At 38.8% G+C, this 15,151-nt stretch overlaps 1 protein-coding gene across 1 annotated transcript in view; it reads right to left on the reverse strand.

The window, feature by feature from the left end:
• LOC124796279 (serine/arginine repetitive matrix protein 2) overlaps positions 1 to 15,151 on the reverse strand; it is a 287,456-nt gene that overhangs the window by 72,676 nt on the left and 199,629 nt on the right. Inside the window, exons 6-7 of the mRNA XM_047260400.1 lie at positions 2,680 to 2,814; positions 1,892 to 2,021 (exon numbers count right to left, since the gene is read on the reverse strand). Of these exons, the coding sequence (XP_047116356.1) occupies positions 1,892 to 2,021; positions 2,680 to 2,814 (265 nt within the window). The remainder of the gene's footprint in view (positions 1 to 1,891; positions 2,022 to 2,679; positions 2,815 to 15,151) is intronic.

Below are 15,151 nucleotides of genomic sequence, written 5' to 3' on the forward strand. Positions count from 1 at the left end.
GGCCATCTGTATCGCTGGGGCACATAAGCCTCCCCACCAACGGCGAAGTCCATGTTTCATGGGGAAGTTTACATCAACGATTGCTTTTATCTTCTACTTCTACCACAGAATCTCAAAGACTTGCAACCCCATATCACAGCAGCTATTCTTACCATCACTCCTGATATGCTGAGTCAGGATTAAGCAGAAGTGGATTGCCTATTAGAGTGTGCCATGTGATAAGAAGTGGACATTATACTTGAGAGTGTGTCTTCCACATACTGTATCAACTGTTAGCAGCAATCCATCGAACTGGATTATGAACTTGGCTCGAATGGATCCATAGCAACATTAAAAGGAAGGTAATGTTGCAAAATTTAAGCTATCAGAACAACTGTTAGTGTATCCAATTCCTTATTGGCCAACATATACTGTGTAATAATGAGATTTGATCCCAAGCAACATGTATGAGGGTTGGAACTTAAATAGTGGCAACTATTTATTCATGACCAATACAAAAGAGTTACATGTTTGCGCATGTTACTGTCCTTCAAAGTAGTCACCAGCATTGTGTAGAACCTGTTGCCAGTGATGTGGAAGACACAGTATACCGTTAGCAGACCCTGTTCTGCTGATGGTGCTTATGGAGCGGTCTACTGCCTGTCGAATCTCTGGAACAGTTCTGAAGCAAATGCCACAAAGTGGTTCCTTCATCGTCGGAATCAAATCAAAGTCCCAAGGTCTTAAGTCCAGAGAGTATGGTGGACGGTACAGTAGTTTCCAGTCCCATCAATTGAACAACGTAGCCACAGCTTGCGCTGTATGCGCCCACGCATGGTCATGGAAAATGATGGGTGGGTTATGCAGAAAGTGTCGCTGCTTCTTTCGCAAAGCTAGTCACAAGTGACGCTTCAAAAATGAACAGTAATACCTTGCACTGATGGTCTGCCGTGGAAGAACTTAATGCATTAGGATAACACCATTACAGTCACACAACATAGTGACACTATCACATTAGACCACTCACTCACAAGTGACTGCGTTTCCCTCGATTGTGCGCACACCGGTGACGTGGGACGAGCAAGTTCATTTGTTCGGAGGTAAGGTACGTATGTCAACAACATGTGCTATTAGCGACAATAGTAGATTCCATTGCATAGTGTCTCCACAGCAGTGTTGCCACTATTTAAGTTCCAACTTACATATTTATATGATCGCTTTAATGAATTATCTTTCAGTTATTTTTCATTTTCATTCAATTAAAATGAAGATGACATGAGCTACAGAAACTTATTCAGGACCAAATTTCTATGTTTCTATCACCTGAATTGTAATTTTAGCGCACGCAAAAAAGGCTGCTGTCTTACTTCTCCTTCAAATTCTTGAACCTGCAAGGCATCCTCCAGTATAAAAAGCCTTGCACTTTAAACTATAAATGAGCTGCAGTTAAAAAAAAAAGCGCTTTTAAGCAAATAAATATTCCAACTTGGTTTAAATTTTGTGATTAAATTAAGATAACAAGAAGGATATTGAACATGAAAGTGTAAAAGTAGTTAGACATTAGATTTATCATAATATTAGTTCATGTATAAAGATAAACACATCCCAAACAAGAGTTGGCACTGTGCCCCAAAATAATCTCTGACAAGATAATGAGGTCTTAATTCTTTGGAATTAGGTGGAAGGAAGTCTGCTGGAATAAAACTACATATGAAACATCAAAATGTCAAATAGAGGGGAACATACTACCAAAAGTTAGTAACCTCAAATATGGTAGACCATTTTCTGAACTGGGTAAGTTTTACACGTGGTCTCCAAATTGTGTGCCTGTGAGGTGCAACCACATCACATACATACATATATATTTATATATAAAACGTACATTCAATCATACAAACAAAAGTTTTATTACCTCTAATGCAAGATGTTTCTCTTTGACTTGAATTTCAGATTTATCAGTGGGTTTAGATTGCTGTTCACGTGCCTTATCTTTCTTCTTCTGTTGTTGCTGCTGCTGCTTTTTATCGCTCAAAGCTGAACCACTGAAAAAAAAAAGTGATAAATTCTAAGCATATTACCAAAAAGGATTTTGGGTTACAATAAAAGTGAACAACAGCAAAAACAAGCATACTGATAAAAGTGAACAACCAACAGCAAAAACTAGCATATTATGTCTCAGACCCTCAGGTGCAATGAGGAAACACGTACTATGATAGCATGTTAGTAGTCTTTTCAGTGGCAGTAATACACAGAATTTCCACTGTAACTGCAACTCTGAAGAAGTCCTGAAGACCATCTACAATATTTTAAATTATATGCACACACCAATTTATAACAGAAGGCTGATTAAACTGTTCATAAACCTTAATACTTGATTTTGTGTGTGTGTGTGTGTGTGTGTGTGTGTGTGTGTGCGCGCGCGCGCGCGCCTGTATGCATGGGCTCTCTTGCACATGCCTTATAAAATCTAATCTAGGCATATAGCAGATAGGCAAACAATTAACTATACAATTTTAGTATGCACCTCGTCAGATCTGTTTTTTAAACTGAAGGCAAATGTCAACCTGCCGTTGCTGCTCCTGAAGTGCTGCAATGTTGACACACAACCAGCTTAAGATACAAAATGTCAGTAAGACAAGAGATTTTATGATGACACTGATCTTCAGATGGCATGGCTGATTATAAAAATCACCTTCTTACCTGCTGGAGTCTTCATCACTTGATGACGATGAATCTGATGAGGATGACGATGATCTTCGTTTCTTGTGGCGATTTTTCTCCTTCTTTTTGTCCTTCCCAGTTTGCTTCTTCTTTGAATGCTTCGGTGATTCTGATCTATTCAACACACAAATTACAAACAAAGTAAATATCACGACTACATGGGTCCACCAAAAATACAACGCAGTGCAAGCTTGGTTTCTTATGAATGATGCAATGAATGGTTTGATCCGTAATCTTGAAGAAGAAGAAGAAGAAGAAGCTATTTGTCAATGTTTAACAGGAAGTAATGTTTTAAGTTATATTCTGTTTCAGTCTCCATAATGTAAAGAACGTATTTGAAAAACTGCAGACACTACAGAAAAATTAAGATTTCAGTTGTCTTTCTATAGACAAAACAATACACCAATACATACGATTAAAAGTACTTCACTCATAAGTTTTAAGTGTACAGAAGCTGCTGATTTCATCTTAAGAATACATTTGTATACCAAGATGAATACTCGATGTATTCTCTTTCCCAGTAACATAAAAAAGAGTATCAATAACAAACTGTCCTCCATGTAGATCACACTGCAACTACTGAATAGTCAACATTGTTTTCTTTAATGAAAATAAGAGAAAGATATCTTTCACCTATAGATGATTGATGGTTGATGCGCAGATCCATATATGAGATCAAGAAAATTTCTCGTGTGTTAAATGTGTCGATACCCTGCCCATAAATAAGATTCTTATTTCTGTTTGTTGTTTACATCTTGGAATTTCCATTACTGTAATGTTCTAAGTCGAAAAGTATTGCCATTGAGCTGCACTAAATATTCACAAAATCGTCTTATTTAAGTCCAAATTACACAAATAATTAGGTGTTAACTGTAGATCTGGTCACCACTGGGCCTACTAATAACCATACCTCAATGAAAAACATGCCACTTTGCCTGCCACTGAAGACTAAATACATTAAATAGATCGCACTGTTGAATGACAGTTTCAATACTGTATCAAAAAGGATTTCGCTTGAGAAAACTATACAACTGTTAGAAAGAATTGCTGGCCATTACTTACACTCAAGAGGTGAAATAGTTTGCACTGCTGATATAAAAGTGCTTTTATATGTATTATCAGCAATACTAAATATTTTAACTCATGAAATTAGGCTTCTATATTTTGCTCATTGTAAGTGCTGGTGAAACTGATTCATATGTCCTATTTAAAGAATGTTAAAGAAGTTTATGTGTGAGAAAGCTCTATCGACTATTAACAGACTAGTTTAACCATTATGAAATGGCGAGTAAAAACTCTTCTATGAATAGATGACATGACGACAAATAATTGTGAAGACATTAATCAAACAGATCTACACAACCTTAGGAGATGCAATTCAGTATCTAAATTTCCAGATTGCTGGAAATTATACTTGAAAATTCAATGTTGATTCTCGTCTGACACACTCAAACTTTAAGCAAATTGTGAATTTTTACAGATCTCCATTACAGGACCAAATTTATTTAATTCTTTTTATTAATTAAGCATATTACAAAGACCTGAGCTGAATGGTACACATACACTATGCTTGCAGTACTTATGACAGCAGTTGCACATTATCTTACAGTATCCACTATGACTATAATATATATGAGGCACTTAACTGAACTTGGTAAGTAGAGCTGCAATGAAATAATTATGACCTAAAATTGCAAACAAACAGCATAGTGTAGACAGTAGAGCATAGGACATTTACGCAATATTAAACTGTTTTATATTTGCCACGAAGGTACACTAAACATTTAAAAGTTTCAGTTTATCACAATTGTGACAGCATTACAAAAAGCATGCTGAGTGACTGTAATGTCCAAAATTAAAAATTCAACCAACACTAGCACAAATACTTAACACAATGTGCACAAAGATACTATAACATTGTGATAGTATTAATAATTGAAAATATTATGAATTATTTTAAATCCAGTTTGCTGAACTATCCCTCATGGCTGCAATAGTTAAGAAAACATCCTACAATACAAATAATTTAGGGCAATGGTCTTTAGATCTAACAGTTCAAATAGCAATTGGGCCCCACATCCATCTTGGAGGGTATACATACTCCCATTTAGGTAAGCACTAGAAAAGGATATTGATATAACAAATCCAAAGAAACTGTTCTAAAATACATCATATATTTTTACCCATAATTCATCTGAATGGAGCACATGAGGCAGTATCTCCTACAAATAAATTTAAAAACTAGGTGCAAATACACCTGCACAAATTCAACTGAAAATACATATATGATTTCTCAACAAATGATCAAGGTCGTTTAATATCAAAAACTTAATCTCTTGGCCATAATATTAACATTTTTCAACTTTCAGTCAATACGAGCCAGTCATGAGGCAAAGCCTTCAACTGAACCCAAAGGATTTCATCTTCCAGATTTTTCATTAAGAGAGAAATAATAATGATTCTGTGACCAATTAATGGTTTGAAAAACTGAAATCATAAATGGGCTGGCAAAATCAAATTGTGGAAGACACTAAGCACCACCCACCTATGAAATAAAGGGATAACGAAAACCATCACACCTTTTTTATGACATGAGGAAGCTTTGAAAGATAAAAGAAGTCTGAATTATATTTACAAGAATTAACAAGAGCTAGTTAAGTGTACTGCACAATGCAAATCACAAAGCAGCAACAAATAATAAATACAATTTTAAGTAAATCACCTCAAGCTTCAATATATCATTCATGTTGACACATTAAATGAAAGAATGAACAAAAAGTAATTACAATTACAGGTGACAGTTCTAGGGATATTACACTAGTTAACTAAATGTGACAATGTGAGAACAAACACGTACAATGCTGTAACTTGTGCTGCACTTTGCTGCTCCTGCTTTAGTCCTGCTAGTCCTTTATATTCCAATATGACATTGGCGGGAAAAAAAAAGGCTTTGTAATGCAAAGAAAATAGTATTCTGTGGTTATTCAAGCATAGCTTGAAACCTTTCTTCTACATTTGGAATTTGATCCCTTTCCTTTGCCTCAGTCCATAGCCCCATCCAACTATTAGCCACCAAAATTTACAAACACACGATTCGCACTGCTTTCTTTGCTACTTTCAGTGGAAGGGGGATCAGAATTGTTGCAGAGTGTGAGAAAAAATCTCTAGAAAGTACTAGAATTTCCCAGAGTGATGTAATACAAAGGGGTTAAGCTCTGTTTGGTTTCTGCAGTGATACCAATGGGAAGGAGACTCTGAGCATTGTTTGAATTTGAATAGACATTCTAGAATGACAGAGTTGTTGTTAATGAGCTAAAATATTGTCCGTCAAACACTGATAACTGCTTATGCAGATACAGCACTCCGTTAGAATTTTAAAACCTCTGGCAACTGAGAACTAGACAGTTCACAAAGACAAACTAGCCATTTAACAAAGTTGATGCAAACATTTCAAAATTGGATTTATGAAAACACGCATTTTGAGTTTTGTTGAAATTCTTCTTTTTGCTGTGAATATACTCAAGCTCCAGTAACTGGTTATTTCCTTAAGTTATAGTCACTCTAACTGGAGAACCAGAAGTTTTTCTATTACCAATTTGGGCTTCCGACATCACAGAACCTCTCTATAACAAGCCAGTTGTTTATTTTCTCCTTTAACTCTCACAAACTCTGTCTACATAATTTGCAGTTGTGCCACATATAAAATCTCTAACTTAATATAAACAACAGGGTGTTTATAAATGAATATCGGGGTTTTAATGCTTTATAACATTTATCATATTAAACTTACAGTTATAAATGATATGTCAAATGAAAGAGCAACTCCAACAGTTTTACCAAGAACCTTATAAGTGTTCAATGTGAGCACCATTTGTCACATGGCACACATCAAGTCTATAGCAAGGGGGCCCAATGACAGGGCTTGCTTTGCATGGCCTCCACGTTCACACGACCTAACGCCATGCGACTTTTTCCTTTGGGGCTTCATCAAGGATCGTGTAGGTGCCTCCACTACCAGGAGACCTCCCTGAATTAAGAAACCAGATTGAAACAGCTGTTGCTACAATCACTGAAGAAACACTTATCAACATTTGGGAAGAACTCGGCTATAGACTTGATGTGCGCCAAATGACAAATGATGCTCACACTGAACATTTATAAGGTTCTTGGTAAAACTGTTTGAGTGGCTCTTTCATTTGACGTATCATTTTAACTGCAAGTTTAATGTAATAAATATTATAAAGCGTTAAACCCCAATATTCATTTATAAACACCCTGTATTTCATTGGTTTCCCTACAGAGCAGGCACAGGGTACCAAAAGTTAACAATAAAAAAGCTGACAGACCAAGATTATTCAAACGGTTACAGGTTACCAGGCCAATAGCTGTCTTTTTTCTGTGAGCTTATTGCTGTACAAAATGTGATGGCAAACATTTCCATGAATGCCCTTGCCTGCAGAAACTGAAAGACAGATAAAACCAACAAAGTCAGCTTTATAATGCATTTACCTTTACACAATACACAAAAGAGTAAGTGAACTAAAACTATAAGGGAAGTTTTCAATGAGAGGCTCCAGATAGATATGTTATAACTTGTTTCTGAATATTCTTTGACCTGTCCACTAACAGCGTGTAGTCAAGAATTAGTTTCTTCTACCAAGATTGTTGTCAAGCAGTTACCATCAACCTCTCTCAAAGTAGGACTAAGTTGTAAAAGATGTAGTTGATGCTTAAGCATGAAAGCATGCCAGCTACAGTCTCAAATCTTGATATGTCTGAAGGATATGATTTCTGTTGTATTCATTACAATGGGAATGTTGAAACATATTGCATAAACATTTTACTAAAATGCACTGGGAAGTCATGCAAGAAAAAATAATTCTCTCTAATCAAACAGGTCATAAGAATTAGCAGTTCGTGACGGACATCTAGCATTGGCCCTTTGAATGAGACAATGGGTACTATTTATACTAATACCAGTACTATTTAAGAATATAGCTCTACTGTGGATGTGGGCAATAAATTTAACTAGCTGTCGGAAAACCGAATGGAACACTCGTTTGATAAATCATTTACAAGAACGAAGAGAGGCACTTATTACAATGTAAATTATTTTGTGAATTAAATTTGTCTGATATTATAAAACATTCCTAACAGACTATGTAATGTTCCATACAAAACAGATTAATCATATATAGATCACAATGAAGCCAATGGATTTAATGTTTGAAAAATATACTCTTGCCTACAAACATTCATCTTCGCGCACAGAGACAAGAATATATATGAAGGAGTACAGCACACATTTGAGAACTTCAGTTTTTCTTTTCTTCAAAGGCATCATCCATATAATCAACCAACATGATTTTGTTAGATACAATTAAGTGCAAGTGAGAATATAGATAAGATATTACTACTGCTAACTGACAAGATGTTTGCAGCAAACTCTCAAAATCCATAAACCTCATAAAGAGAGATCCGAGTGTAACTTATGTCAAATATGCACATAACTTATGTAAAATATTTATTTATATGGGGGTAGGGTAGTGTCGTTTAACGTCCCGTCGACAACGAGGTCATTAGAGACGGAGCGCAAGCTCGGGTTAGGGAAGGATGGGGAAGGAAATCGGCCGTGCCCTTTCAAAGGAACCATCCCGGCATTTGCCTGAAACGATTTAGGGAAATCACGGAAAACCTAAATCAGGATGGCTGGAGACGATTTCTTTATATGTAGAGCATATAGTGGAAGGGTAAATTAGGGTCTGCTGGAAGTGTAATTTTCACCACAACAAGCAAATAAATTCAGGGGAAGGGAGAGGTGAAAGACTAGGTCATCCTTACACCACACCATTTTCTCTCTATCACTAGTAAGAACAAACAGTCTTGTAAAACGTTACCAAATGTAATGTCTGAAATGAGTCCAAAAGAACACAACTGGCAACTTACAAAAATATGTTATGTATTATGGCAAGAAGTAGACCTAATGTGCTTGCCATAGCAAAGTGACCCACATTTGTGATCATTATATATTAACAATGGATGTCAAAGACTTAAACAAATGATCGTTATTTTAATATAGGGAAAGCAAGGAATTGGGGGTCCAAATCAAATTCTAGTCAAATTCATACCAAGTAAGATGATAAAGGATAGCAAAATCTTCTGCTGATTTAATAGCAACCTCCAGAGACAGTGAAATACTGAACACTCAGTTCAAAAGAGGACTGACAGATTAACAGCAAATACAAATGCATTTCATCCATCTGTATGAAAAACTGTGTCAAACTTATAATAATCTCTGCAGCCAAACTTTCATAAAAGACCTCAGAAATACAGAAAATTCCAGGCCAGTCAAATATCACCTAATTGGCCAAAAACTTCTCATCAATGACTGATTGATCAAACTATAGCAAAAAACAAAAGTATGTATGTCAAGTTAAATAAGAATATTATGTTTACAATTCACAAAAATAAGTTGACACTCTGTGTGTTGAATGACAGGAGCAACTGTAAATGGGAAATGGCTTTATGGATACTCCCGTCAGACACCTCACCAAGTGTCAATTTAGTTTGCTCAAATAGTAGTGACCATTGTATGTTGTTTGACTGCTGTGCAACAAGAGATAAAAAATAGTAACCCTGATCTGAAACGCAGTAATAACTGTAGGCATAAAATAAGATAGAAAGCTCTAATATTGCTTTAAATGTGAGTATACCACAGAAATAGTTCCTTCAATTGTAAACAGTTATCCTCATTCTCTTGCAGAGTGAACAGATCCAAGTACAAAGCGAAGACTACAGGCAGTCACACCTGTAAGAATTTGGCATGCATTTCCACACTCGTGTGGACGTGCAGGTTCAGAAAACATTGATGTACTAAGTGGCAGAATATTGCACTCTCAGGCTAGTGATGGTCAATCCTGCTCAACAGTAATAGTCACAAACATAGACCACATTACTGTGACAGCCACTGCCTTGCAACCAGTGCTGCTGGATGGCACAGTGGACAAATGTTAAATGGGGCATTTTAGAGCACTACCAAAAAGCATGCAGCATGAAGTCTACATATTAAGGGCAGTTATATGTATCCTAGTTCAATTTCGAATATTCACATATGTTAATGTTTATATAAACTAATTCTCTGTTCATACTTAGGTCGTGTGCACCACTCAGAAAGAAAACAAGGTTTAGCATGCAACTCAAATAATGGTTAAAGGCAACAAAAAGCCGCCTAAGTGATGGATTGTTATTTGTTTAACATATCACACTTTTTAGAGTAATTATGGGTTAACAAAGACAAATCCTATAATAAAGTAGTTTTTTGCAGCAATATTCTCTCTCCGATGTTATTCAATATTTACATTGAGCAAGCAGTAAAGGAAACAAAAGAAAAATTTGGAGTAGGTATTAGAATCCACGGAGAAGAAATAAAAACTTTGAGTTTCGCCAATGACATTGTAATTCTGTCAGAGACAGCAAAGGACTTGGAAGAGTAGTTGAACGGAATGGACAGTGTCTTGAAAGGAGGATATAAGATGAACATCAACAAAAGCAAAACGAGGATCATGGAATGTAGTTGAATTAAGTCGGGTGATGCTGAGGGAATTAGTTTAGGAAATGAGACACTTAAAGTAGTAAAGGAGTTTTGCTATTTGGGGAGAAAAATAACTGATGATGGTCAAAGTAGAGACGATATAAAATGTAGACTGGCAATGGCAAGTAAAGTGTTTCTAAAGAAGAGAAATTTGTTAACATCGAGTATTGATTTAAGTGTCAGGAAGTCGTTTCTGAAAGTATTTGTATGGAGTGTAGCCATGTATGGAAGTGAAACATGGACAATAAATAGTTTGGACAAGAAGAGAATAGAAGCTTTCGAAATGTGGTGCTACAGAAGAATGCTGAAGATTAGATTGATAGATCACATAACTAATGAGGAGGTATTGAATAGAATTGGGGAGAAGAGGAGTTTGTGGCACAACTTGACAAGAAGAAGGGACCGGTTGGTAGGACATGTTCTGAGGCATCAAGGGATCACCAATTTAGTATTGGAGGGCAGCGTGGAGGGTAAAAATCGTAGAAGGAGACTAAGAGATGAATACACTAAGCAGACTCAGAAGGATGTAGGTTGCAGTAAGTACTGGGAGATGAAGAAACTTGCACAGGATAGGGTAGCGTGGAGAGCTGCATCAAACCAGTCTCAGGTCTGAAGACCACAACAACAACAATTCTTGAATAAATGCTTCATGGAGTTCTTGCCATGCCAAATTTGTCAGTTTTTAACAATTTCCTCCATTCTCATGGTCAGGAGATATTTTCGTGGGCCTTAAATTACTTTATTTGGCTGAATTACGTCACACAGTCATGGAATATGCATACAATCGCAAATACTATGTCGATGTCAGTGACTGAAGACCACTGGTAGCGGTGCTGATTTCATTAGATGGTGGATGACTCAGCTCATGTTGCCTTTCAGCATCAAGTGTCCATTTCCATGCACCACTCCAGATGCAGCCATTGCCTTGGTTTGATGAAACAGAAATAATATCCTATGCCTCTGCCTATGGGGAGTCTGAGATCAAAGAAGCCATGGAAATCAGAACGTATAACAACTTTAACCAAGACAGTGGCTACACCACGAGTACTTCAGGGGACTGGGCACCTGATGCTGAAAGGCATCAGAGGAATCAACTGAATCATCTAACAAAATCAGCACAGCTACCAACATTCTTGATTCATAGATATCCACATAATCTCTGATGACAAACGGAAGTTCTATAACTCTTTGATGTCTCCACGACATAATTAAGCCAACTACAGTACCTAACGTATTGCCTGATGACTGCCAACTGAGGAAGTCAACGAAAGCTTGAGATTGGCATATCTGACACAGCAAGAACTCTATGAAGCATTTATTGAAGTGAGTCCTTTTTGAGATTTCGGGGATGTGGTATCGACAGCTACGATGCCACGGTGTAGGTTGGCACTACAACTGACACCGATGACAGTGCCCTCTAGCAGGTGCTGTCCAGATCTATGAGCTCCACTCCAGATTTTCCCCATTTCATCAAGAGTAGATGGCCGGGACACTTCGCTTCAGCTTCACACCTACGTACTAAGTTATGTATGCCTCTGTAAATATTCACGCCCCAGTAAACCACTTTTACTCACTCGCAGTACCGACGTGTTTTACCTGACCTGCTCCTACTCGCTTCCTTCATTCGGCCGACCTTTCAGTTTTCAGGAGCAGACCCATGTGCCGCCTTCCAGGCGGAATACAAAAGCTGGCGACGATCAGGAGTTAACATTTTTATTTTCCCTTTCCTATCATTTCCTTTTTTGCTCGGTACTGCTTTCTGTTCATGCTAGCCTCAGTATAAGACTTTCAATTGTGTAAACCATGGTTTTGCCACAGGAACAAGCTTCACTGTCCGATCTATGTTTTCAGGCTCAGCAAATGACGCAGCTGCTTGCTGCCATAAATGGACTGGTCACACTACAAACTGTGGTTACTTCGGCGCCTCCGACGCCACTGCCTGTACCGACGCCGTCACCGACGGCACCGCCATTTCGTGCCTCCAATCCTGATGATGAGTGCTGGCCAGAATACATCGCCCAGCTCGAGGCACACTTCGCAGCATACAAGGTACAGAGCGGCTTGCCTTTTTCATTGCCAACGCGTGTGTTGAGTTATACCCTGTGCTCGTCAAGTTATTTCCCTCCACCCACCCAGAAACTAAAACTTACGACGAAGTGAGTGATGCTTTGAACGCCCACTTCCGTGATAGTGTAAATGTGGTAGCTGCACACTAGGCAAATTCTTTCATCTCCGGCATGGCCCTACTCAGTCTAATAAATCTTAGTTAGCGGACCTTCAGGGACTAACATCTGATTGTGACTTTAAATGCTCATGTGGACACTCATATGTGGATATAATGATTAGAGACGCTATTGTGCAGAATGTGGCGGATCACATCTGCGAACAAATCCTCAGATTTAATAACCCGTCTTTGCAGGAAGTAGTGGACTTGCTAGACAGACAAGATACATTAGACATGGCTGCTTCCGCGTTCGACGTGACCCTGGGTGTGTGTAATGTTAGCACGCCACGCCACCCGGTCCCCGCACGGCCAGCCACAGCGCGCCGCTTGCGTGCAAGTAAACACATTTCAAACCAAGCTCTGACTAAGACACTAAAATCATGTCCAAATTGCTTTCGTGCCCACCCATGTGACAGTTGCCCCTCCCATCAAGCACAGTGCTATTTTTGTAATATGAAACGACACGTGCAAGCTGTGTGTAGTAAGAGCAAGTCTAATTCACAACTTGTCTCCTGTTCGTGTGACTCGCGCGGGCGTCATTGCAACAGCAACCGCCCTGGTCATGATTCACATCAGCCTAAGGACTTTAATGCCATTTATTCAAAGCCTTCTGCTTGATGTGCTTTGACAGCTCGTCATGTGAATCAAGTTTTGCCAGACACTTTCTCTCGCATTCAGTGCGATGCGAGGACACTTTTTGTTACTTTGAACATTTGTGGACACTGGTGCGTCTGTTTCTTTACTCAACAGATCGACATATGACTTGCTTGGTTCACCCCCGCTTCGTCATTCACATTCCACACTGACTGCTTTTACTGGACAGTGCTCGGCATGTGTAGTTTACAAGCCACGTATGGTGCGATGACCCGTACAGTTTCTTTCCATGTGCCCCGCTCTAGTGATGCTACGAACATTTTTGGCATAGACGCATTTAAACTTTTTGGCCTCACAATTCAGGACAATGTACTTTGCATCAATGCTAGTGACCATGCAGACGGTGTTGCTGCACTATGCAATGATTCTGCTGAACTCTTTTCTGATGACTTTGGTTGCGCCACAGACTTTGCAGCGCATGTTCTAGTTAAAGACAATGCCATGCCTGTTTTACGGCGCGCATGCCCAGTACCACACACACTGCGCGACGCCGTAGCTTCTGAACTTAAGCATTTGCAAGGCATTGGTGTCAGTGAACCTGTTTCTGCTTCACCTATAGTGTGTGTGAAAAAACCAAATGTTCGTCTATGTATTTGTGCTGACTTTAAGTATACTGTCAATCCCCTACGTTTCCCTTGCCGTGTCCTGAAGACATTTTTGATAAGCTTGGTGCGGGAAAATTCTTTTCCACGATTGACTTGCGGGACGGATACTTTCAGACTCTGCTCGACGAACAGTCGTAGCGCTATTTTGTGATCAACACCCACCTTGGGTTGTTCAAGTTTCGCCGCCTTCCATTCAGTTGTGCTTCGGCTCCTGCTATTTTTCAGTCTTACTTGCAGCAGTTGTGTGCCACTGTCCCTGGTTGCTCAAATTATCTTGCGATATTTTCGTATCGGGTCGCACCCCTGACGAACATTTGCAGAATGTGTGCGCCTTATTTACTGTACTTTTGCAGGCAGAAAATAAAGTGTAACAGGGACAAGTGCAAATTTTTTCAAACTAAGATTCAGTATTTAGGACATATGATTAACGGACAGGGCATCCACCCCTCGCTGTCGCATCGCAGTGCGATTAGAGACTTGCCAGCACCCAGGAACTTGAAAGAACTTCAGTCTGTGTTGGGCAAAATTACATATTATATTCAGTTTATACCAAATGCAGCACAGATTGCAGTGCCTTTGCATCACCTTCTGCGTAAGAACGTTCCTTTTGTTTGGTCTTCATAATGTGACGCTGCTTTCCACAAACTCTGATCTGCTTTGTTGAGTGACAGCTGCTTGATTCCTTTCAATCACCCCAAACCTGTTGTTTTGGCTGTCGATGCATCTTCTCATGGCATCGGAGCGGTTCTCTCAAACCGCATTAGTTCTGTCGATCGCCCGATCACTTTTGCGCCGTTGCTCAACTATGCCCAGCAAAACTATTCTCAAATCAAGAAAGAAGCTTTAACTATTGTATATGGAGTGACAAAGTTTCATGATTTTTTGTACGGTCACAAGTTCTATTTGGTCACCGACCATAAGCATTTGACTTCGTTGTTTCACCCGTCAAAGTCAGTTCCGGACCATACGGCACAAAAGTTGCAACATCAATCTTTGTTTTTGTCTAACTACAATTACAAAATCTTGTTTTCAGCCTACGGCCCAGCATGGCAATGCTGATGCTTTGTCTTGTCTACCTATCGGTCCTGATAAAGTGTTTGATTCTTCCGAACTGTCCTGCACGTTTATTGACTTGCAAGATAAGGACTTAGCTGATGGTTTTCTGGTAAATTTCGTCGCATTGCTTCCACAACAGCTGCCGATGCTTCTTTGCAGATTCTTTTGCAGTATATTCGTACTCAATGGCCTCCATCTACTAAGCAGATTTGTGATCCACTTGTTCGACATTACTTTCCACAAAATCACAACTTGTCTGTACACCACGGTGTTATCTTGTTACGATCTGACAATGATCACTCTCGTGTGGTTGTACCTCGT

Source organism: Schistocerca piceifrons, chromosome 1, assembly GCF_021461385.2.
Source record: "Schistocerca piceifrons isolate TAMUIC-IGC-003096 chromosome 1, iqSchPice1.1, whole genome shotgun sequence".
In the NCBI taxonomy this organism is placed as follows: Eukaryota; Metazoa; Arthropoda; class Insecta; order Orthoptera; family Acrididae; genus Schistocerca; species Schistocerca piceifrons.